This window comes from Lontra canadensis, unplaced genomic scaffold (genome assembly GCF_010015895.1).
Source record: "Lontra canadensis isolate GAN:19392208 unplaced genomic scaffold, GSC_riverotter_1.0 scaffold7, whole genome shotgun sequence".
NCBI lineage: Eukaryota > Metazoa > Chordata > Mammalia > Carnivora > Mustelidae > Lontra > Lontra canadensis.
In genome coordinates this window covers 13263761-13290412 of record NW_022631001.1, presented here as the reverse complement: position 1 = coordinate 13290412, position 26652 = coordinate 13263761, and the positions used below count along the sequence as shown (strand labels likewise).

The 26652-nt window shown below is 44.4% G+C and overlaps 1 protein-coding gene across 2 annotated transcripts in view; it reads right to left on the bottom strand.

Annotated features, from left to right (window-relative positions):
• Window positions 1-26652, bottom strand: part of ME3 (malic enzyme 3) — a 212662-nt gene that overhangs the window by 120932 nt on the left and 65078 nt on the right. For both annotated transcript variants that reach the window (XM_032852862.1, XM_032852863.1), the window contains exon 3: window positions 2378-2511. In XM_032852862.1, the coding sequence (XP_032708753.1) occupies window positions 2378-2511 (134 nt within the window). The remainder of the gene's footprint in view (window positions 1-2377; window positions 2512-26652) is intronic.

Below are 26652 nucleotides of genomic sequence, written 5' to 3'. Positions count from 1 at the left end.
GAGCTCACAAGTGTCTGAGTACCACCTGACCTCAGAAGGCACGCTCCAAAAAAATCTCTTTCTCACCTGTTCCCTGAAGCCTAACATCACGAAGCCAAGAAAACAGCCTTTCATTTCACAGTCCTGAAAATGCAAAAACCCTAGGAGAAAAAAGACCCAGGGTCTGAAATTCATGATGCGGTGCAGATGACTACTGACATCACACCCTTCCTGAACAACAGCTTAGGAGAGCCTGCAGGCATTTGAACCCTGGCATGGAATGGGTGAGAGTGATGTTCCCATAGGGCAATGATCCCTGGGTGTGGTAACAGGGTCCTAGGTTTGAATCCCGGCTCTGCTGTTTCCTAGTTTTGTGACTCTGGGGAAGCCACATGACTTCTTGGGGCCTCAGTCTCTCCTTCCTTCCCAAAGGCACTGGTCCAGAGCTAAAAATAGTGTTTAGAAGGAAGGGAGGATTTCTGCTTAGAAAAGCCAGCATCTCAGCTCATTACTGGTGGAAGCATTCTTGTCCTCAGTAGTCATTTACACACATCTCTTCCCAGTTCTACATTCAGTGATGTCTAGTTGGTAACTTGAAATTGGTCACGGTTGGGAATATTCACATCATGGAAATGGGCAAATGCTACAAATCAGGGCTCCCTTGGTGCCCCAAAACCAGTCAGTAAACATTTACCAGCATACCATTACCCTTACCCAGAAGAAGCTGGGGAGCTTCCTTAGCATTTCCCTGAGCACCTGCTGAAATAAGGAATTCTGGGAATGAGTGGGTCAGAGAAGTCAGTGGGTCAGTGGGTCAGAGAAGTCAGCAGAGCGCCAGGAACAAGCTCTCTGGAACTCCCACGATCAGGCAGGTCTCCTGCTCCCGGGGCCCGCCATGTCTTCCCCGCTATATAGGTAAGTTCTATCTAGCTGAAAAAACCCAGAGAGGTATGAACAAAGAGGATTTCACGTTAGACTTTAATTCTTTGTAAATTTAACAGAAGAGGGAAGCTCAGGTTGTTCAAAGTTAGAGCATGTAATGCTGTCGGTTGAATTCATTGTGTACGTTCTGGTTGGCTCTTCAGGGTGATGTAGCAAGACCCAGTGTGGGTAGAATAAACAAGAGGGAGTGAATATCTGACCTGAGCTGCAGTATGGCCTTGGAGTTCATGGGCGTGATATCCACAGCATTCAGCCCTTCAGGAATGCAGGGGTGGGGGGGTGGGGGGAGTAGGCCGAGATTTCCTCATTCACTACCACTTGGAAGCAGTGGCTACTGTGAGGGGAGCACAGGAAGGTGGGAACAGGATCACCCTAACACTCTGCTGAGCTCTACCCCCAGGAGGACAGCCACACCATCAACAACCCCAAATCTTGGCCATTAAGCTCTACAGATATGTAGGGGGAACCCATATCCTCCCCCTAAATTTCCACTGAAGCCCATAGCAAGGTGCCGTATTTATTTTACAAGCTTTTGCAAAGGGCCTCCTGTTGTAAGTTACAGTTACTGTGTAAGTGTTCTGAGCGTGTTAGAATACTAATGCACTTAAGCCTCATCATAAACGTATGAGTTTGATACCACTGATCTACACATCGTACAAATGAGGAATGACCCAGTGAGGGGTAATTTTTGCTATTAAGTGGTAGAATGAGGATTGGAACTTAGTCTGACACTGGGGTCTAGTCTTGTAGCCATTAAGTGCCAAGGCCTTCAGCTGTGGCATAGCAGAGCAGTTAAAGGCAGACTCCAGAGAGAACTGTGTTCGAATCCTGGCTGTACCAGTTCATAGCCATGAGACTGGGAGGTCACGACCTTCTGTAGGGAAACTGACGAAGCTGACCTTGTGATCCCTCAGTTGGCTCTCCATGGAATATCCTCCCTAGGAGAACCCAGAGCGGTGGCAGGGTTGGTTACAGTTCCCATAAACCTCTAACATAGGATATCCTTGGTCCTCTCTGAGGTGTTGCTGTGCATTTCCACTTTGCTCCCCACAACATTCCCCTTATTCTAGGGACCTGGACCATGGACCACTCTCCCGACACACTTGTCCCACTCGCTCCCCTTATTACTGCTGAGTGAAATGCCTTTTATGAACCCTACCGCTGTCTGATGAAACCCTAACTGTGCTTCTCGGGCCGACTCGGGTGCCACCACTTCCCAGAGGACCAACCAGATTGCACCTGTTGGAAGTCAGTCTCCCTTCCCAGTTCTGACTATGCCTCAGTCCTAACAAGCCCAGTCCCTCAGGGAGATGGCCTGGGGCTGGGGCTGGGACTGGCGCTGGGATCTCTCAGGGGCTCTCAGCCTCTCCTCCTGGAGACTACCAGACAACCCGTGTGCCGCAGGAGACAGCTGAACTTGGGGCTTGGGTAGAGGGAGCAGACTCTAGGCACTGACTTGTCCAGGTCGCTCTGCTGCCGCTCGTAGTATCTCATGATCCGAAGGAGCTGGACGTCCTGGCTCAGGAAGCAGGGGGGGATCAGGCCGTGGATTCCAAGCTGCAGCCTTTCTTCCAGTGTAAATGCCATCCCCTGAGAGAACAAGAAAGAAACACACCCATGAAGGGATATGCGTGAAACTGAGGAGCAGGGAGGTCCCATCAGCAGAGAGCCAAAATTCACCTTCTGCTGGCATTGGTCTCATGTTTTTCTCATGACTCAGTGGGGTTATGGGGTTTTAGAAGGAAGACTGCAGAGGTGAAAGGCCATTTTACTCACATCAGATCGAGAGCCATACTCTCAACATGACTTATCACTGTTGATATCAACCTTGATCACGACCTTCATCACCAGGCTGGGTTGTGCTTGCCAGTGTTCTCTGCTGTAAAGCGACTCCTTTTTCAGAACTCTTCCACATGGGAGATTTGTCTCTTCTCCCCCATGTATCTTTATTCAATCACTTGTCTATATGAAAAGGGACTTGTGGGTATTTATTTTAAACTTTGGATTATAATCCAATTCTGCTTTGTTTATTTTTTTACTCAAATTTTTCCAGCTTTGGCCACTGGGAACTCTTTCAGTCAGTTCCTTGTGTCCCTTTAACATATTCTCTTAAGTCCTTCCTTCCTCCTCCCCTTTACCTCCCCCTTCCCTCCCTTCCTTCTCTCTCTTCCTTCCTCCTTTTCTTTTCCTCCCTTTCTTCCTTCCTTCCCTCCCCCCTTCCCTTTCCCTTCTTTCCTTCCTCCCTCCCTTCCCTTCCATCCATCCTTCCTTCCTTCCTTCCTTCCTTCCTTCCTCCCTTCCTTCCTTCCTTCATCATTCCCTCCCTTCCTCCTTCTTCCCTTCCTCCCTCCCTACCTTCCCTTTCCTCCCTCCTTTACCTTCCCTTCTCTTCCTTTCCCTTCCTTTCTTCATCCCTCCCTCTTTCCCTTCCTCCCTCCCTTCTTTCCCTTCTTTCTTTCTTTCTTTCTCTCTCTCCTTCTCTCTTTCTTCCCTTTCTGTCTTTCCTCTCTTTCCTCTACTTCTTACTTTCTGGCACAGTATGCTCCAAGCCCATCTTGTATATTGCCTACCCTAGTCCTAGAATCAGCCATTTTTTCCCCAGTGAGGTCTGATTCCTTCCTTGGAGCATGGCATTAGAACCCAAGATCTGGGCTCTATTTAATAAATGTGCTATGGGGTTTTGTTGTTCCTAGTTCCTCTCAGCTGAAAGAGCAAGGAAATGAATCTATACTAAGCTAAACATAACTTCATCCAAATGTCTCTATTCCATTACCACATGGGTCATTCTAGCCTCACCACTTCGCTAATCTGTAAATTCTCACTCCACCCAGGAGAGACTCAGCTACCCCCACCTGCCGTCTATGTACTTAGTTACTAGATTCCAGCACACACACAGAGAAGTATCAGAATTGTTACCTTACGCCGCAAGGGGAATCAACTTAGTACACCAGAGTATAGTGCTTACGAGCTGTTCCTTTTGCCTTCAGTCTTAGAAACTCCACTTATTTCCCAAGTTACTCAGGTCATCACTTTTCCTTCTACCCCCTTCACTGAAGTTGTATCATACATTTATAACACAGTTATAGTCTCCTGTCACAATCTGCCTTCTTTCGTGGGATCCAACAACCTACTAAATGATTTGAGAAAATCTGGATACATTAAGATCCATTCTTTGTACTGTAAAGTTCTATGAGTTTTGACAAATGCATAATATCATGAATCTATCATGACAGCATGTGCTTTATCTATCAATCCCTCCCTTCCTTGCCTTGGACCTCTGGCAAGTATTCTTTTTTTTTTTTTTTTAAATATTTTATTTATTTGTCACAGAGAGATATCGCAAGTAGGCAGAGAGGCAGGCAAAGAGAGAGGGGGAAGCAGGCTCTCTGCTGAGCAGGGAGCCCAATGTGGGGCTCAATCCCAGCACCTTGAGATCATGACCCGAGCTGAAGGCAGAGGCTTAACCCACTGAGCCACCCAGGTGCCCCACTACTGAATTTTTTTTTACACCGTCTGTACAGTTTTGCCTTTTCCAGAACGTGAAACCACTGGGATCACACAGTGTGTAGCCATTTCAGACAAGCTTCTTTCACATAGCCATAAGCATGTAAAGTTTCATCCATCCATTTTTGTGGCTTCATAATGCATTTCTTTTCTAAAGATCTTATTAATTTATTTGAGAGAGAGAGAGACCAAGCAAGGTGGGGGGAATAGCAGAGAAAGAAGCAGGCTCCCACTCTGAGCCACCCAGCTGCCCCTATAACTCCTTTCTTTTCATCATGGGATGACATTCCACAGTCTGGTTTTACTGTGGTTTGTTTCCCCATTTATCTATTCATCTTGGTTGCTTCCAGCTTTTGGTGAATATAAATAAAGTTGCTATAAATATTCATGGGCAGGTTTTGTGTGGACATGAGTTTTCAAATCAGTTGGGTAAATACATAGGAGTGCAATTGCTGGACCATATGGTAAGACTATGTTTAGCTTTTTAAAGAAACTGCCAAATGGTTTTCTAAAGTGGCTTCACTACTTTGCATTCCCACCAGCAGCCACTGAATTTCTCTTGTTTCACACCGTCTCTAGCATTGGGTGGTGTCAGTTCTTAAAATTTTAGTCACTATAATAGATATGGTGTGGCATGCTATTATTGTTTTAATTTGCAATTCCCTATTGGCATATTGATGCTGAGGATTTTTTTTCATATGCTTATTTTCCATCTGTCTATCTTTTGGTGAGTTATCTATTCAGATTTTTTGCCCATTTTTTGTTTTGTTGTTTTATTGTTGAGTCTTAAGAATTCTTTGATCGACAGTTTCAATGCAACCCATGTCAGAATTCAAATGGCCTTTCCTGCAGAAATAGAGAAGCCAGTCCTCAAAATCATATGTAATAACAAGGGCCCTGAACAACCAAAACCATTTTTTAAAAAGAAGATTTTGAAATGTAATACAAAGCTACAGTAATCAAAACAGTGTGGTACTGCATAAAGACAGATAAATAGATTGACAGACTAGAATCAAGAGTTCAGAAATAAACTCACACATCTATGGCAATTGATTTTTTACAAGGACATCAAATCCATTCAATGGAGGAGAGAACAGCTTCTTAAAGAGTTGGTGCTGGGGCAAGTGCATTTCCACACGCAAAAGAATAAACTAGGATCCCTACCTCACACCCAATACAAAAATTAACTAAAAATGGATCAATAACCTAAAATATAAGAGCTTAAATCATAAAACTCTTGGAAGGAAACATAGGGGTAAATCTTTATGACTTTGGATTTAGCAATGAATTCTTAGATATGATACCAGAAGCATTAGTACAAAGGAAAAATTAGGTAAATTGACTTCATTTAAAAATTTTCATACAAAAAGGACACTATCAAGAAAGTGAACAGGGACGCCTGGGTGGCTCAGTCAGTTAAGCCTCTGCCTTCGGCTCAGGTCATGATTCCAGGGTCCTGGGATGGAGTCCCTTATCGGGCTCCCTGCTCAGTGGGGAGTCTGCTTCTCTCTCTGCTTGCCACTCACCCTGCTTTTTCTCTTTCTCTCTGAGAAATAAAATCTATTAAAAAAAAAGTTAAAAAAAGAAAGTGAACAGACAACCCACAGAATGGGAAAAGCATCTGGAAATAGCGTAAGGCATTTAATATCTAGAATCTATGAATAATTGCTACAGCAGAACATTCAACAGAAAGCAATGCCATTGAAAAATGGGCAAATAAGCAATTTGGAAGTACATTTCTCCAAAGAATATTCATAAATCACCACTAGTACATGGAAAAAACGTCAGCATCATTCATCAGGAAAATGCAAAATCAAAACTAGAGAGAGATGTCGTTTCACACCCATGGAGGTGGATGGAATAAAAGCAACAATAGTAAATAGTAATTTACAGTAGTAAATAACAAGTGTCGATGAAGATGTGGAAAAAATAAAACCCTCGTACGCTGCTGGTAGGAACGGAAAGTATTAGCAGGCCCACCAAAAGCTAAACCTAGAACTACCACCGTAAGACCCCAGGAATTCCACACCCACGTATATTCCAGAAGGAACTGAAATCAAGGACTTGAACAGACACTGGTACACCAACACCCAATGCAGCATTATCGACAATATCTTCAAGATGGAATCAACCCAACATATGAACAGACCAACGAGATGCGTATGTGTGCAGTGAGGGTTTATTCAAACACAAAGAGGAATGAAATTCTGATCCATGCTACTTCGTGGATGAACGCTGACAACAGCATGCTAAGTGAAATAAGCCAGATAGGAAAGGACAGATACATGATTCCACTTACACAAAATACCTAAAATAGGCAAAGTCATAGAGACAGAAAGTAGATTAGAGATTTATTTATTTATTTATTTTCAGTAATCTCTACACCCGACGTGGAGCTCGAACTCACAACCCCGAGATGATGAGTTGTACGCTCCACCAATGGAGCCAGCCAGGCTCCTGTAGAAAGTAGATTAGAGATCGCTAAGGGCTGAGATGGGCATGGTGAGTTTTGCTTAATGGATACAGAGTTTCTGTTTGGGATGATGACACAATTCTGTGAATACACTTCATGCCACTTAACTGTACACTTAGAAATGGTTAAGATGGTAAATTTTGTTCTACTTTCCCACAACTTTAAAAAATTAATAATATACAAAACCTCCAAAACACTGAGTAGTACACTTTAAATGGGTGAATTATAACTCCATAAAGCTGTCTTAAAAGAATTCTTTGCATGTTTTAGATCCGAGTCTTGTATTGCCCATGTATTCTGTAAATATTTCTCTGAGTATGTGGCTTGTCTTTTCATTCTCTCACAAGAGTCTTTCACAAACAAGCCTCTTCTGGTTCGGGAACTGGCAGGAAGACGGGGAATCAGTGGGGCTCATGGAATCTGCCCCCTGGCCTGGTTAAGCCCTGTGGAGACATTGTCTGCTGGCAGGAGTACAGGGACTGGTTCCCTAAGGGACACTGAGACGCATGGGGACCACAGCTGTTCCACCTTTATCCCAACATGATAAGGTGTCACCCATTGTGTAAAGGAGACCCCTTCTATGTAGAAGTCAGCCAGCACGACCTCAAAGCTCCTGGCTTCCTCAGACCCCTGGCTTTCTCGTGAAGGGTTCCAGTGGTGATGACAGTAGCAAGCCCCAGAGTAGCTGTCATGGGTGGAGGACATCAACAAGGAAGGGACCAGCATCCCCATGGGTGTTGTGTAGGGAACTCTGAACAACCCTTAACTAATAATTAATGAACTCTATTTATAATGAGCCCCAGGTAATGCTAGGTTCCTCCTAGAAGTGCAGAAGGCTGTGTGGGTGATAAAGCAGACCTAGAGTTTTCAGAGGGCAGTCTAGCTTCCCCCAGACCCCTTGGGGGTGGGGAAGCTTGAAAAGGCAGGGAGCACCAGAACTCCCCACATTGCTCTGCCAGCTGAAAAAGACTTCATCTCCTATAATTACTACAAGCTCTTCTACAGAAAGATCAAGAGTGACAGGGAGATGCAAGCCCATTTGTTTATATCAACACCACATCCAATACCCACAGGGTTGTTGGCGATCATTGGCTCCAAGAAAAGGACTCTAATAAATACTCAGTCTTACCATATCCTTACAACCACACTGTTATATAACCTCCACTTTCTAGATAAGAAGGCTAAGCAAGAGAGATTATGTCATGCTCTGGAAGTTGCATAGCTATTCTCCATGTTTTATTGCATCTTAACCAGGATGCGTTTTATAATCAGGAAGTCCATTTGGTGGGATAATTTTCTTGTGATGATTTCTTTGACCAGAGGCAAGTGACAGAACCAAGATTTGATCACAAGCTGCATTCTTGCCCTTACAGTATTTTCCTCCTAGGACCTTGGTGATACGGACCTCAGAAAATGTGAGTGGGATGGGAGTGTGAGGGAAGAATGGAAAGAGAGAAAAATAAAGAAAAGAAGCAAATGAAAGTTTAGACTCCTTAGTCACTCCTAATTTTCTCTGTTTTTGTTTGTTTTGTTTTGTTTTGTAACTTAGGAATCTCAGAATACTAGGCTCCTCTAGTGTTTTTAAAAAAGCAATAATGGGGCGCCTGGGTGGCTCAGTGGGTTAAACCTCTGCCTTCAGCTCAGGGCATGGCCTCAGGGTCCTGGGATCAAGGCCCGCATCAGGCTCTCTGCTCAGTGGGGAGCCTGCTTCCTCCTCTCTCTCTCTGCCTACCTCTCTGCTGCCTTGTGATCTCTCTCTGTCAAATAAATAAATGAAATCTTTAAAAAAATAATTTTTAAAAAAAGCAATAATGATACCTCAACCTAATGAAATTCTGAAAAGTAGTCCCTCCTCTCAGAAGAAGTGCTGAAATGGTAAGAAAGATCTACCCAAAGATAGGCTCCACTTTGTTTGAAAGTATGACTCACAGAGAATTCTTTACATACTCTCCACACAAGAATACCAAACTTTTTCTTTATCAAAGTCCGAAGTCACCAGTTCATAAATCTCCTGTCCTGGCCACCAGCTTTGCAAGCTGGTACGACACTGAGGTCCCTGATCTTTTCACAGGAACCAACCCCCCCCCCCCCGCCCCACCCTGGAGACTGAGCACTTTCACCAAACACCATTAGGCAGGTGACTGTTCACTGGCTTGGTAAAGACTGTGAATCGTCTCTTCTTGGCCCTGGGGATCCCAGGAGGGCCCAGGCCCTGAATGATGACATCACCTTCGTTAATGACCGCTATGGCTTTTAATAACAGCCTGCTTCTCTCTACAAGCCGAAGTTGTTTCTCTTGGCTGACTGCCACCAACTTCTTTTGTATTTGAGGAAAAATTATGACTGTTTAGCAACTGCTAATTTCAGGGATTAAAAAAAAAAATACTTCCAGAAGCTTCTTTTCATCCTGAAGCTAATGTTAAGGCAACTTCAGATTTACAAGTTTGTACAGCAGAAATGCAGGCACTTCACAGGTACCATGGCCTCCAAGATGGGATTGGCACAAGCTGATTCACTAGCCTGTGGGAGAGAAGTATTAGAATTTATATTTCTCTACAGAAGAAATAAACTTTGCTAATTGATACTGAAAACTCTAGGTCTTTGTGTCAGAAAGTCACATAATTCCCATAAGGTATACCAGGAATCCTAAGATAGAAGTCAGGCTTGTGCAACGTGGATTTGGCAGTGGGGCCCTTAATCATTCTTATCACATTGAGAAATTATAGTTTCTGTATGCCTGGTTAAGGAAAAGTCACATATTATATTATCTAGTTTTAATAAAGCTCTCAAAATAGAACAAGTGGCTTTTGAAAAATGGCCAGCTCTTTTAGTCATAGGTCAACCTTGCAGTGTTCAGCACATAATAGTAGGTACCTACAGTTGTTATGTAGAAACAATTGAAATGTTTCAATTGTTACAGAGCCACCGCTCTGACCACTCCCTCAGCCAAGTGGATTGCTCAACCAGCTCTGGCCTCTTTCCGGGAACTTCTGGACCTCGCATTCCCGTCACAATCCAATGGCCAAGGGGTTAAAGTCAGGCAGAGTGGGTGGCCTCCAGACCCTATTCTAGAACTAAAGGCCTGGGACTGTTTTGAGTGGTCAGTGCCTAAACTGTACCAGGGTGAATCTTTTAAGTGTCAGCCCTGATTTTCCCTCAGTTATCATCTTCTCTGAATGATCATCTCTGGTCCAGCTGCTGAAATCTGCCCAAGGGCTCAGCATTGCCCAAGTTTCCTGGACAAAACTTTCTGACATCAGAGAGATTTCTGCATAGACCCCACCGTCCAATGACAGGGCTCAGAGGCAGCAAGCTGCATCGGGTTGTGCCCCTGACCCGCCTTCTGCTGTTGAGACATCCAAGCTGCCCAGGGCCTCTGTGACTTAGCTTTTCTGAGGGGCGACCTCCCCATCCCACTTGGTGATCTGCCTAGTGGTTCTGGACCCAGAGCCTTGTGATGCACTTGACAATCTCTTCTCATCCTTCCACAGGCATTGGTGAGTTCCTACTTTGTGCCAAGATGACCTGTTAGACACTGGGGAGTCCCAGAGGAAAGAGGTGCTGCTCGCTGCCCTCCTGAGTCGATCAGAGGAGTCACGTGGATTAACACATGATGGAGATTCTGGGCTTCTGCCTCGGGCAAGCCACTTCTTTGATTGTTTTCCCATTATGGGATTCAGTGAAACAATGGGCGTGAAGCACAGAGGCAGAGTTCAATGACAATGGAGAGAGCTAGGTGTTCTCCTGGTAGCTGTGACTATTTTGTTCACAGGGCAGTGGCCCAGGAGAGTCCATTCGCAGATGCCAGAGATAAGCCCCGAAGCATGCTCAAGAGCTAGTCTGGTGGAAGGGGCTGGAGGAGTAGGGGCCGTGGTGATGTCACCACATTCCAGGTGAGTGCCCGCGCATGGCTGGGCAAAGCTCCTCCCCAGGCCCTGACAGGCATACTCTTTCTGGCTGCCACACACGGCCACACACCAGGACCCTGACCACTGTGCTCTGACGGCTTCCTTCCTCCATCTCCCAATCCACAGTCAGGGCCGCGAGGCCGTCGCTGACACCCCATATTACACAGCCTTCCCCCCTCCCTCAGCATCAGTGTCATCAGCTTTAGCACATGAATGTATTTTTTGATTGACTTCTTAAGCATTAACTACTAGGTCCTAAACTTGGGGTGGTACGCAGCAGGCAGTTCAAAGCAGCTCACACAGGTCTGCAGGACGATAATCTCATTGTCAGTAACAACAGCAACTGTTACCTCTACTGAGCACTCGCGGGGCTGGGTCAGACACTGAGACATGCGCTTCTCACTTGGCTTCTCCAATCCTCACAGCAACCCTGGGTTAAGAACCCTGTAATTATTATTTCCACGTGTGGACTAAGAAACCGAGGCCAGAAGGGTAACTGCTCAAGGTCACACAGCAAGTCAGTGGAAGAAGCAGGAGCAGAACCCAGGTCCATGTGTTCCCAAAGTTCACACCATTTTCCTCTGCGCTGACCAACGACTCCAGAGAGTTCACAGGTTAAACAGGTTGTTGATTGAGCTGGCTTTCATCTGAGTAGGGGTGAAAGTATTCTGCTTCTCCAAGTAGAGGCAGTGACCTTAACAGGGCAGCTGCCACTGAGAGATCTTCTGTATCAGCCTCGGGTCCGTCAGCCCATCTGCAAACAAGGGTGAGTGCACCCTGAAGATCACGTGACACACACACAGAGCCACGTTTCCTCTGACCAGTGTTATTATGGAAGGAAGGGGAGTAGACACATCCATAACAGTAAAGGCACTCTGTTCCACCATCATGACATCAGGTTTGGAGCAGACTGCTTCTGCCCTAAGCCACTTCCTCCATCCATCAGCTGAGGGAGGTTCCAGCTGGGACAGAGCTATGCGCACCAGCTCCCAAACTGTACAGTGAAGGCTGATGAGCTGCTAGAGGACCAGAAGGCATTTTCTCCTCCTTTTGCGTAGACTCTATCCATTTGGGACTTTCATGAGTTAGGGTGACATGGACTCTTGGAGGTAGGAAGTAGGGTTATAAGGCTGCTGTTCTCTCGCTGACCCCCCAGCACCAGGATTATGAGGGCCCTGGAGCACACTCCTGGGATGGACATTTGTGGGACTTACAAACTCATGCATTGGGAAGTCTTAGCAGACACAGGGCTGAGAATGTTGTCCCTCCACCCCAGACATAGTTCTGTGATCAGGTGCAAAATTACAGATCCTGAAACACACTGAAAACTCCCCAAAGTGGAGGATACAGGGCTCATTAGTGCCCAGAATGAACCCGAACGCAGTTTTGGGTTCAAAGACTAGGCTTTGGTGCTATGGGCCGCAAATTCACCAAGGCTGTCTGTGACGGTTTCCATCTATGATGTACAGAGAAGTTCTTGTTCTGGTGGGAAATACAATCCCGTTTTCCCTCCATGGGATAAGGACCAGGACATGAAGGTGCCATTATGGGGGAATGGGAGGGTAGCTGTAGGTAAAAGTTTTACATTCAGTTTCTCTACTTTCAGGCTGTGTGTCCCTAGAGAGGTTACTTCACCTCTCTGAGTCTGCTGCCTTCACTGGGTGATTGTGTGAACCAAATGAGAATATGGATGTTGAGATTTCCCAAATTCAAAAAAGTGGCAGAAGGGCTAAAAAATAAAGGCTGTGACAATTGGAGTTTTAAATCCCTCTGAGTTCAGGACCCTAAGCAACTGAGCAATTACTCTTGATGGTATTTCTTTCCTTTTTGTCTCTTTTCCCTTCAAGATAGTAAGTTTCTTGAGGACAGGAATTATGACTATATGAGCCGTGTGCCCTTTCTGCCTAGCACGACTTGCATATTTTTTTGCTTTGTTATTTCTGAAATGGTCTCAGAGAGTTCATGTCATTTAGTCCTAGACAGGGCAGGTGTTGTTATGCCCATTTATAGAAGAGGAAATTGTGGCTCAGATGGGTCAGTGACATGGTGAAGGCATGTGGCTAATATACACTGTTCAAAAGCATGTGAGAATAATGGCTATTCCAATTGTTTTGCCATCGGAAGACTGGCGTATGCACAATTGTTGGATAAGGACCAACATGCAAGAGAAATGGAAGAACCCACTCCTGAAATACTTGGTGACATCAGGATTTTGTCCTAACCAAATAAGGGGAGAGAGGTAGATAGTTGGAAGCCTTATGAGTCATTCTCTTGGCAAAATTCTCTGTGGTGGTTCGAATGCCTCATGACCCTTTCTTCCCAAGAGACTATTATTTAAAATTTAAATAATATTTTTCTTGGCACCTTGAAGGCCCTCTTACTCAGCTGTTCCTCCATAGTGTAGCAGCAGAGGAAGGTGACAGACAGGGGAGCAGCTGAGGGCAAGGGAGGACCGCTTCCTTCCTCCCACAACACAGCCCCAGCCTGAGTGGCCTGGGTCAAAGAGTGAACCATGACCAGAAAGAATCAAACAAATGGACATAGTTGGGAGGGTCTCTGAATAGGCATTGTGCATGTATCCCCGGTACAGGAGAGTGAGTGCACGGGGTTGCCAAAATGGCACGTGAGACTGCCCAAGGACAAGTTCATCCAATGGAGCAATTGTCCAGCAGGTTGCTATTAACCTGTTACAGCCCTGATGTCAACCAAATCCTCCTCCTCTGCATCCACCTGATCAGGAAGGAGGGCATTTTGACCTGGGGACACACGGGAGACTGGAGCAACCAGCCTTTTTCTCTGTCATGACATCGGGAAGCAGGAGCTCGAGGCCCAGAGTCCTTCTGGACTGACTTTATAACAACTGATTCTATTTAACTGGCTCTTTAGGTTTTACAGAGCAGGTTTGTTTCCTTGGCTATGTTTGACAAGCCCCCCAAAAGGAAAAAGAATATCCCTATGACAGCGTTTCTAACAGTTGCTACCCATTAAAACCACCTAGGGAACTGTTAAATGTCCAGATCACATCCCACCACATCAAGTCAGAATTTTGGGGACAGAAACCTGGATGAGAAGTTGCTAAAGGTCCATGGGCTACTCCTAGGTACAATAAGGGTTAGGAACCACTGCCCTATAAGGCGGGCTGTGAGAGTGTTATGCCCATTTTGCAGATGGTAATGCTGAGGCTAAGAGAATTAAATGATTTACCAAAACCAAGTCCCTAGCAACTTGTAGAAACAGGACTTGAACTTTGAATTCCATTTCAAATTTTTGGTTCATTAATTTTTAAGTAACATTTCACTTAACGAGTATGTTTTGAGGATTAGCCATGTAATAGGCAATCAATATACAGTGAGAGACCAAATATATCTGTCCTCTGCGTCCGTGGAATTTCAGGCTAGTGATCTTTTCATTCAAGCCAGTGGCCTTTACACTCCTTTGTATTTTGGAATTAATTTGGAATTATGCAGACTAGTTTAGTGCCTGGCAGGCTGTGGTGCTCAGCAAAATAGCAGAGTTCAGGTACACAAAGGAGGAGGGAGATAGGGCTTTGAAGATACTGGCTCTGGATTCAAACTGTGGCTCTGCCCCCACTAGCTGTGTGATCCTGGACAACTTTCTTAACCTCTCTGACCCTTTGTTTCCTCATCTGTGGAATGAAGATAGTAATACCCATTTCACAAGATTGCTGTGAGAACCAACTGAAACCACCTGCCTGGTGTGCCCAGCAAATGGCCGGCACATGTGAGGCACTCAGTCAACGGAGCTGTGCCTAGGTCCTTACTAGATGCTGAGTGTGGCAAAGAAAGCAAGGGCTGCATGACTGTCGTGCTTCTGAGAGGCACAGCAGCCTAGAGCATCCTTAGATTTTCCCCTCCTATGTATTCTTCCCTCTCTAACCTCTACCCTCAATCTACTGTGTTCATCTTCCTTGGTACTCAGAGATGGGGCACCGAAATTCCAGGGTAAATCCTGGAATTTAAGAGTAGGCATCTGATAAATTTTAACTAGTAATGAGGACTTGATGCAAATCTAAAATTAATGAGAGACGCTCAAAAGGGATTGGACTGCAAGGTAAAAGCTCGAGTACCAGGAATGTTATCTGAACTGTATTTCCATTTTTATTTTTTTATTTTTATTTTTTTTAAAGATTTTATTTGTTTATTTGACAGACAGAGATCACAAGTAGGCAGAGAGGCAGGCAGAGGGAGAGGGGGAAGCAGGCTCCCCACCGAGCAGAGAGCCCGATTTGGGGCTCGATCCCAAGACCCCGAGATCATGACCTGAGCCAAAGGCAGAGGCTTAACCCACTGAGCCACCCAGGTGCCCCTGTATTTCCATTTTTAAATCAGATTTGTATTAAAAGAGAGGAAAAGGAAATGTTGCTCCACAAGCTCACACAGCTTGTTTCTGTTCGATTCACAGTGCTTCGATTCTACAATCAGCCCTGAACTGGGGCTTTGTTCCCCCGTGAGATAGACTCTCATCTTTGCACTTAATGAACTTGAAAGTCTTCTAAAAAAGTTCTTGCTTCATAAATATCATTAGCTCTGGGCTCTGCATGTTTCAGAACGACATGCACTTAATGAACTAGCTCTTTCCCACCGACAGCTTCTGGACAGGGTCCTGGGATTCCCACACAGGCGGCATGGGTGGTCTAGAGTGACACAGTCTACTCCAAAAGGACACGTGCAGATGGCTCAAAATAAACAACTCTGTGCCCAACACATTTAGTGACACTGAGCTGCCAGCCTCTTCTAAGACCTACATCCTGTGCTGAGGGAAATCAATATTTAAAGTCTCCTTTAAATGACCTACTAAGAGCTGGCTGATTCTATGCATCATTGACTGATTGACGGGTCATTACGGAATAGTCTGGAATATTCAGTTTGTAAGTTAGTGTATACATTATTATTTAAATGAATAAAGATATTAATGATATGATTAGATGATGATATGATAAGATATGATTTAAATGAATAAAGATATTAATACTATTTCCTCAGTGCTTACTAAGGGACAGGCTCATGGTAGGTGTTGAATGAACCAAAGTACCACTTCAATATTCTCCTCCCACAATATTCTGAAGTAACTCATCTGCCTGGCGGGATGCAATAAAGAAGCTGTAGAGCTGGACTAGACCCCAAGGCCTGGGTGCCACTGAAGTTCATACTAGTGATCGCCGTTGTGCTCACACACAGCTTTGCACCACGTTCTGTGTTGTGGTTTTGCACATTCTGCACTAACCTTCATGAGCCCCGTTAAAGACGAGGTTTAAGGGGTGCCCAGGTGGCTCAGTGGGTTAAGCCTCTGCCTTCGACTCGGGTCATGATCTCAGGGTCCTGGAATCAAGTCCCGAATAGGGCTCTCTGCTCAGCAGGGAGCCTGCTTTCCCGCTGTCTCTCAGCCTACTCGTGATCTCTCTCTCTGTGTCAAATAAATAAATAAAATCTTAAAAAAAAAAAAAGATGAGGTTTGATCCATCTACACCACAAAGTGAGTGTTTCCTGGCTGGCCTCATCCCACTACACCCTAGCCTTTTACCTTTAAGACCTTCTTGAGTGAGAAAGGAGGGACACATGTAGCAACAATCAGCGTTCTCCCCTCAAAGGTTGGGGGAATGACCAGGCCTGGGAAGAGAAATGAATTACATGCCCCAGGAGAACAAAATAGAGCAATGTTTGTCAAACTCAGTCAAACTCTGGCTGTGAACTCAATTTAGTAGGAAGTAACCACCATTTTAAAAGACAATAGGGGCGCCTGGGTGGCTCCATCTGTTAAGCATCCAATTCTTAATCTCAGCTCAGGTCATGATCTCAGGGTCATGAGTTCAAACCCTGTGTTGGGCTCCACACTGGGCGTGGAGCTTACTTTAAAAAAAAAAAAGATGATAAAGACTTGAGTAGAAAAATATCAGGTTGCATTATTAGTAGCAATAAGGGTAAGTACTGGGTTGTTTTTTTTTTTTTTTAAGATTTTATTTGTTTATTTGACAGAGAGAGAGAGCACAAGTAGAGAGACCAGCAGACGGTGGGAGAAGAAGGCTCTCTGCAGAGCAGGAAGTCTGATAAGGGTCTTGATCCCAGGACTCCGGGATCACGATCTGTGCTGAAGGCAGCTGCTTAACCAACTGAGCCAGCCAGGCGTCCCAGTGTAAGAGCTGTTTTTGTCACTATTTACATAGCTGTCTGCGTGAGCGTATGCACACATGTGTAACGGGCATCTGTGGGTGCTGGCCTGTGATATAAAGTGCACTTTTAACCACAAGTGTGACTTCAACATTTGAGAAACACTGTAGCACAGGAGAGTGATTACTGGATTGCCGGTTCGAATCCCTGCTCTGACCCTTACGAGAGGCATGGCCTAGATACCTTACCTAACTTTTCAGGTTTCAGGTTCTTCCTTTGTAAGACAGATGGTTAACAGTACTTATTTCATAACATGTGCAGCAGGGTGTCTGACGCTTAGTAAGACTCACTAACTTAATGCCAGTGACTGTTACATTCAATACAACAGTCTGGGTGATCAGTTGGTGGCAGGAAAGGGCAATGGTTTGCATCATGTCCCCAGAATCATTTAATTCCAGATGCATATATCCGTCTGCTCCCGCATGCTTACCTATATGTCTCAGAAGCCTGTCAAACCCCACATGGGCCAAACCAAACTCCTCTCCCTTGCCAGACCTCCATCCTGCATTCTCTCCTCAACACTGGAACCACCCATGAGCCCAGGAGGAACTTCAGAGGCAGATCCTGTGTTCCTCACAACTCTACCCATATCCACAGTCATTGCTAAGTTCAGATGGAGTTTTATCTCCTGAATGGTTCTAATTCTTCCTCTCTTTTCTGACTTCTAATGTTCATCATCCTGTTCTCTTCAGTATCATCCCTGGTCTCCAATCAACAAATGGTTCTTCAGCAGCTGGACTCTGGGCTCTGGGCTCATCTACTGTCACCCAAGCTTTCATTGCCCTGAAATACACCTTCTAGAACTTCTGCCAGACAGTTTCCAAAAACCAAATTAGACCATTTCACTTCCTAACCTAAAACACCTTTATCAAAGTCTGCAAGGTTTTTCATGAGCTAGGGATTGTTTCTGGCTTCATCTCCTGCCAGCCTCCATGGGTAGCCTTCAATACAGCAAGTTCCTTTATCTTTCCTAGCAAAGGCCAGCATTTCCATGCCCCTGTGTGGGCACATGCTGGGTCCTCTGCTGAGAGTGCACTTCTGTGTGTCTGCTCATCACTAAAGTCACAGAAGGATGAAAGGTCATTGACTTAAACTTATAATTAAGTACTCTGAGTCTCAAAGTTCACTGTACATCAAGAGTACCAGGGTTGCTGGCTTAAAATTCAAGCACGAGGCCTCCACCTATAAATTCCGATTATTGTGGAGTCAGGGATTTTTCACCTGTACCTCTGGGATTATGACAAACTGCACCAGAAGAGGAGATGAAAGTTTTGCACAAATTCTAATCCACAACATGCAGATTCAGGAGGAAAGGTAAGTGCTTGGTCCTTGGGAATTTTCACAATAGAAATTCATGTAGGACAATTTTTAAAGGAGGAGAGCTGGGTAGATGTTGACTTATTAGTAAAGGTCTGTCTTTTTAAATGAGCAGCAATGACAAGACGGGAAAATATAACTATTTAATATAATTCTCTATCAATGTTATTGCCTTAAAACATAAAGTCGGCCTAGTGCCAAAGCACAATGATACCACTAATCATAGCACACTGTTGTAGCAAGGTATCTCTCTGTCCCTAGTGGAAAACCTTGATGAGTGTCTTGGCACTGGGTAGGTTTATAACAGAGAGAAAACATCAGCTGCCATGCTTATGGAGAAGACAGAAGCCAAGCTGTGTCTACTAAGTCTGGAACAAAGGGATTTCTCTGTTATTTTCCCATTAAAAAAAAAAAAAGAAAGAAAAAAGAACAGAAGCTTCAAGTTAAATATCTGGGCTTTTGGGGCCATTAAACCTTGGTGAGAAACCAGGATCAGAGGCTGGCTTTTCACAGGGAACAAATCTTTGAAGTATTTTTATGGCTGAAAGTTAATGCAAACCACATAATCCAAGGCATGAGATAAGGACCTTAGAATGATTTTCTCACTGCTGTCTCTGCTGAGATATTCACCATCTGCCCATTCTTCTTAACCTACACATCGTTCATTCATTCATTCATTCATTCAACTAGCACATATTGTGTGAATATACAATTCTAGATACAGTTTTAAAGAGAGATGAAAAAGCCTGAATCTCATGTTCCAGCAGGGAAAATTAACATAGAAGATACAAGACAAAGTGATTTGTTGTTCAAACAAAGTTACAAAACAAAGCGATGACATTCATTTGACAAAAATTTCTTGAGTGCTTAATCTGTGCAAGGCAGTATGCAGGCTGGGGGTACAGCTGTGAAAAAAGAGAAGTTCCCATGCTAACAGGGAAGACACTTATTAAATAAAAGATTACCCAAGGAATCCGTTTATGATAAGAAATACTACAGAACAGATGCATAGGATGCTATTTAGGCATGGGAGGAACTGGGAGCACTGATGTAGCTTCCTTTGGAAGGAAGGTGATTAGGAAAGCCTTCCCTAAGGAAGCAACTCAAGATGAGATATGAAAGCTAAATAAAGAGTTAATTAGGCTAAGTGCCAAGGCAGAGTTGAGCAGAGTAATACTCTAAGTGGAGAAGGAACAGCATGTTCAAAGGCTTGGAAAGGGGAAGGAACACAGGCAGGACCAAGATGGTGCAGCATGTAGGTGACTTTGCTAAGGACTTGGGTTCTCAGCCTCAGGGCAATGGGAAAACACAGAAAGGTTTGAAACAGAAGAGATATAATTAACTTCACGGTTTTCAGTTTGTTTGTTTTTGCAAATGATTGCTTCAGTTACAGTGAGGAGAATTTTTGGAGGGACTAAGAATATGCTAATAACTTGGGAGATTCCTTTAATAGTCCAAGTAAAAGGTAACAGCAGCTTGGACTAGAATGGTGGGTGCAGATGGAGAGAACTGGAAGGTATGAGATGTATGGAGGAGATAAGATGCACAGGAGCTGGTGACGGATGAGATTTGGGGTTGAGTGGGAGGGAGAGGTCAAGGATAGTCGCCAACATAACCAGATGGATAACTGTGGTGGCACTGCTGAGGTGGGACACCAAACAGTGAGGACCAGGATATTTGGGGAAGGGGGTGGAAGGAGAGGAGCACATCTCAGATTGTACTTGATACATACTGAGTCTGATAGCCTGTGAGACAGCCACCTGAAGATGTCCAGTAGGCAGCTGGAGATCCATATGTCTGGTCATAGAGAGAGAACCAGAGAATGAATCTGAAAACTGTTAGCTAACAGGTGGTAATTAGAGACTCTATAGAGAGACTTTAGAGTGGGGAAAAGCCTAGGTCTGAGCCTGGAGAAAATCCAGCATTTGAAGTCTGGATAAAGGAGGATAAGCTGCTGGAAGAACCTGAGAAGGGACAGCTGAGAGGCAGAAGGGGAACCAGAAGTCACAAGATGGCCAAAGAGGAGTGTTTCAGGAAGGAAGGAAGAAAGGAGTGGTCAACACTGCTGAATTTCTCTGAAACATGAGGACTGAAAGCCATATATATTCAGCAAAGAGGAGGTCCTCTGTAAGCCAGTGAAGGTCAGCTCCAGGAAAACCAGAGTTTCGGATAAGAGAGCAGGAAGTGAGGAAACAAACAGAAAACACATAGAACTCTCCAAAACTTTGGCTACTAAATGTGTGTGGTGTCAGGCAGAAATGCTTGAGCATGTTGAAATGCTGATGGGGGGAATTCTTCAAGAAGGTAGAGAATGGGAGACCCCATATAGGTGAAAGGAGGTCCCCTCAGCTGCTATAACAGGACAGAAGGAAGCACTGACATGTGGAAGTGCTGTGCACTTTCATGCCCCATGCAGAAATCATCTGTGGGGAGGGAGGGTTGGTGATGTCAGAGTGGAGAAGTTTTTGAAAGACAGGTTGTGGAGAGTGTGAGAATAAGGTGATCAGAGAAACATGAAATTTCTGAGCCCCAAGAAGGCCTCTGTTGATGCTGGTGATCACCGGGTTTATCCAGGGTTGTGATTTCTCTCAAGAGTGCAGTGAAATATAAAGGTGCACAATATCTGGGGTACTTCCAGGAGGGGTGGGAATTGGACCATGCACTCCAAGCTGGACTGGATTAGGATGGTGACCAGGAGTGATGACTGGAACAGGTAGGTGGGTGGGTGAGGTGGATTGTTCAGGAGACAGAAGACTGTGGGGAGCACAGAGAGTTGGCCAACCACACAGTGTCTCTGGTCAGAGCATATTGTTACAATTACCGATTTCTATGATTCCAGGATTTCTGTGGTTCACGTAGAGGAATTTCACTCAGTGCCAAAGGTCCAGGGTGTGACTCTGGGAGCAGCTTCGGGGGAATGCAAAGGAAATGTTTCCCGGTTGGGCGACGCCAGAGTGTTAGAGGAGCCAGCCCTACTGATGCTGAAATCCTCCAAGATGATAGCAGGACTGGGGTAGAGAAAGTCTATAAGCTGGTGCCAAAGTCCTCAAGGTATGAAAGGTGGTTAAGTGACAGTGATGAAAAGGAGAAAAGGTCAGTGTCTCTAAATTGCACAACTCTTAGAGAAAGGAAGCAGACTTGGTTGCTGTGGAAGTTACTTGTTTGTTTAAATAGGAGGATGGGAGAAGGGTTTTAAAATAAGAGGAAATGAAAAGATGCTTACCTATGATCTGACTTGGAGGGCTGGGCAGTGTGAAAAGAGGTGTGAGAGTGGTTAACGAGAAGTCAACTCAGGGTGAGGGTTACAGATGTTAATAGATGGAGCTGGAGACAATGTTCTAGAAGGGACTGAAGATATAAGGAAGGTTGTTTTTCCCGTAATTCAAGTGGATGGGTATGGCGCAAGGAATGGAAGGCTGGGTCAGGAGCAAGGATGTACAGACATGAATAGAGTCTCAGAATATCAGAATAGAGAAACAGATACAAACAGAGCATGAGTTGGGGGTATAGAGAAGGGAGCTAACTGCTTGGGGTCACATATATGGTGGATGGGAAGGGTTTGCAAAGATGGTTAAATCTAAGCTAAAATTAGGCATTCTGGAAGAAATAGATGCATTCCTGGAAACTTACAACCTATCAAAACTGAAACAGGAAGAAATAAAAAACCTGAACGGACCCATTGCCAGTAAGGAAATTGAAGCAGTCATCAAAAACCTCCCAACAAATAAGAGTCCAGGGCCAGATGACTTCCCAGGGGAATTCTACCAAACATTTAAAGAAGAATTAATACTTATTCTTCTGAAGCTGTTTCAAAACATAGAAATGTAAAGAAAACTTCCAAACTCTTTCTATGAGGCCAGCATTACCTTGATCCCCAAACTAGACAAAGACCCCAACAAAAAGGAGAATTACAGACCAATACCCTTGATGAACACGGATACAAAAATTCTCACCAAAATACTAGCCAATAGAATCCAACAGTACATTAAAAGGATTATTCACCATGACCAAGTGGGATTTACTCCTGGTCTGCAAGGGTGGTTCAACAACTGCATATCAATCAATGTGATACAATAAATTAATAAAAGAAGGACAAGAACCATATGATCCTCTCATAGATGCAGAAAAAAGCATTTGACAAAGTACAGCATCCTTACTCGATTAAAACTCTTCACAGTGTAGGGTAGAAGGAATATACCTCAATATCATAAATGGCATCTATGAAAAGCCCACAGTGAATGCCATTTTCAATGGGGAACAACTGAGAGCTTTTCCCCTAGGGTCAGAAACATGGCAGGGATGTCCACCATCACCACTGCTATTCAGCATAGTACTAGAAGCCTAGCCTCAGCAATCAGACAACAAAAATAAACAAAAGGCATCTAAATTGGCAAAGAAGAAGTCAAATTTCCACTCTTTGCAGATACTCTATTTGGAAAACCCAAAAGGATCCACCCCAAAATTGTTAGAACTCTTACAGGAATTCAGCAAAATGACAGGATATAAAATCAAGGCACAGAAGTCAGTTGTATTTCTATATACTAACAATGAAACAGAAGAAAGAAATCAGGGAACTGATCCCATTTACAATAGCACCCAAAACCACAAGATACCTAGGAATAAACCTAACCAAAGAGGCAAAGGATCTATACTCACAAACCTACAGAACACTCATGAAAGAAATTGAGGAATACACATAGAAAAGGAAAAATGTTCCATGCTTGTGGATTGGAAGAACAAATATTGTTAAAACGTTTATGCTACCTAGAGCACTCTATACATTCAATGAAATCCCCATCAAAATACTATCAACTTTTTTTTCACAAAGCTGGAATAATCCATTTGGAACAGAAAAGACCCCAAATAGCCAGAGGAATGTTGAAAAAGTAAACCAAATCCCGTACTTCAATCTATATTACAAAACTATAATCATCAAGGCAGGATGGTACTGGCACAAAAACAGACATGTAGCTCAAAGAAACACAACAGAGAACCCAAACTTTATGGTCATCTAATCTTTGACAAAGCAGGAAAGAATATCCTATGGAAAAAAGACAGTTTCATTAACAAATGGTGTTAGGAAAACTGGAAGCCACATGTGGAAGAATGAAACTGGACAAATTTCTTATCCCGTACACAAGAATAGACTCAAAGTGGATGAAAGACAGAGATGTGAGACAAGAATCCATCAAAATTCTAGAGGAGAACACAGACAGCAACCTCTTTTACCTCGCCCGCAACAACTTCTTGCTAGACCTATCTCCAAAGGAAAGGGAAACAAAAGCAAAAATGAACTACTGGGACTTCATCAAGATGAAAAGTTTTACACAGCAAAGGAAACAGTCGACAAAACCAAAAGACAACTTACAGAATGGTAGAAGATATTTGCAAATGACATATCAGATAAAAGGCTAGTATCCAAAATCGATAAAGAACTTATCAAACTCAAAGAACAAATAATCCAATCAAGAAATGGGCAAAGGACATGAAGACATTTCTGTAAAGAGGACATCCAGACGGCCAACACACACATGAAAAAGTGGTCCACATGACTCAGCATCAGGGAAATACAAATCAAAACCACAATGAGATACCACCTCACACCAGTCAGAATGGCTAAAATTAACAAGTTAGGAAACAACAGATGTTGGTGAGGATGTGGAGAAAGGGAACTCTCCTACGCTGTTGGTGGGAATGCAAGCTGGTACAGCAAGTCTGGAAGACAGGATGGAGGTTCCTCGAAAAGTTGAAAATAGAGCTTCTCTATGACCTAGCAATTGCACTACAGGTTATTTACCCCAAAGATAAAGATGTAGTGATCTGAAGGGGCACCTGCACCCCAATGTTCATAGCAGCAAGGTCCACAATAGCCAAACTATGGAAAGCGCCCAGATGTCCATCGACACATGAATGGATAAAGAAGATGTGGTGTATATATACAATAGAATATTACTCAGCCATTCAAAAAACGAAATCTTGCTATTTGAAATGACATGGATAGAACTAGAGGGTATTATGCTAAGCAAAATAAGTCAAATAGAGAAAGACAATTATCATATAATTTCACTCATGTGTGGAATTTAAGAAATAAGGCAGAGGATCATAGGGGAAGAGAGGACAAAATAAAACAAGACAAAACCAGAATGGGAGACAAACCGTAAGAGACTCTCAATTATAGGAAACAAACTGAGAGTTGCCAGAGGGGACAGGCGGGGCAGGGGTGGTGAAGGGATGGGTAACTGGGTGATGGACATTAAGGAGGGCACGTGATGGAATGAGCACTGGATATTATATAGGACTGATGAATCGCCGACCTCTACCTCTGAAATTAATAATACATTATACATTAAATAATTGAATTTAAATAAAACAAAATAGGAAACACACACACACAATCTAAGGTAAGATCAAGCAGAAGTCTGGCCGATGGGCAGAGGAAGAGGAAACATTCCAGGTTGAAGGATCCATATGCACAGTGATTCTGAGGCTCAGGAGGCATACTGCTCAAGGCCACTGCAGTCTGCCCCAGGGGTCTGCTAGGCACAGTAGCAGGAGATGACAGGGCCAGGGGCCTGGGCAGGCACAGGGAAGGCAGGCCCAGGTCACAGGGGGCTTTGGAGTCTAGCTGAGAGGCCTGTGGCTTAGGGAGCTCCTGTAGGCTTTTAAGTGGGGTCAAGGCATGATCTTCAATTGTCTCTGTTCCAGACAGGTGGGTCTCTTCGCATTCCTCATTGCCCCTTCCATGCTTTGGCTCCCACTGTGCCTGGACAGTCCAGCCTCAACTCTCTGGTAAATATTACTCATCCCAAGCTTAACTCAAGCCTTAGCCCTGGGATAAATCCCTTCATAGCTGCTCTTGTCCACACCTTCCTCCATTTCCCAAAATGTTTTCCATTCTTAAAGTCAGAACCACATCCCAAAAGAAAGACTGTGGAAAAGGCTGTCCTTCAGCGTTTGTATTAGCAAACATGCTCCTCCACTACCAGAAACCTGGTAGGACATAAAATTATAAGTGAGTAAACTGTGGTTCATCTAAAAAGAAGGCAGAACAAGAGTTGTTCCTAGAACACTGGGAAGACGGATTCCTTCTCTTTTCTTTTTAACTTCCGGGTTCAAGTATACGCAAGGGTTCAGCTGGAAAGCTGTGGGTTAATGCTGTTGTAGTTATGGCCGGCTGTGGAGCCATAAGGAATTTACTCAACTTCTCAGAGCCTCAATATGTTAATCTGTAAGTGGGCTAATACCAATTCCACAAGGTCATCCAGAGGTCATATAAAATAATTTGCGTGTTCATTCAACATATTTATTGTGTGCCTTCCTGCTCATCAGGCAGCGTGCTAGGAGCCAGGCTATGGCAGTGCACAAGACAGGCACAGCCTTTGCCTTCCTGAAGCTTGCAGATCAGAGGGAGAGACATTATAGAAATAATACCACAGTAATTGCCCGTTTAATAATGTAGGGAGCTAGGCACCAACTTCGGTGCCCGGTTCAGAATGCATGCCCAATATGCACTAAGTTCCCTCACTTTCTTAACTTCACCCAGAGAAAGGTAACACGTGCTGTGTGCAAGTGCATGCAAGTTCCTTATTTTGGAAATGTTTAGGGGCTCTCGCTGTAAACAGGTGCTATGTCAGGCCCTCACAAACACAGATGGTGCCCTGAGGAGACCACATCAAGGTGACTAAATTCAGTTCTCTCCAGGCTCGTAAGTCAAAGGAGACTCAGTAAAAAATGACCACATCAAGTCACATATCTCAGTCTCTAAAAGCCTTTGGCTCACTGGAGCAGAAAGAGTGAACCCATCAGCCGACAGGGTAAGGCATTGTCCCAGGCCCTGGGCCATGAGGGGCAAAAATGGCAGCCTCCAATGGGGCCTGGGAATGCTGCGACCGCCCTCTCTACGGCCTGTCCATCCACTGGAATATGAAGGGTCGGGGAGGGCTCTTTACTAATGAGCTCAATTCATTTCTGGCGAGAGAAAGCCTGGGTTCCCTAAAGTTTCCTCATGAGCGACAACTAGATTTTTTAAAAAAATTTTTAAAAAAGATTTTATTTATTTATTTGACAGACAGAGATCACAAGTAGGCAGAGGGGCAGGCAGAGAGAGAGGGGAAGCAGGCTCCCCACCAAGCAAAGAGCCCGACGCGGGGTTCAAGGGTTCAATCCCAGGACCCTGAGATCATGCCCTGAGCCGAAGGCAGAGGCTTTAACCCGCTGAGCCACCCAGGTGCCCCATGACAATGGGATTTAAAGATCTCTGGGCACAAAGGCTCTCTTAACTCCCTAGAGCCCGAGGACCAAAGAATCGGGCCAAGGAGCCGGCGCCGCTCTCTGGGCTGGTGGC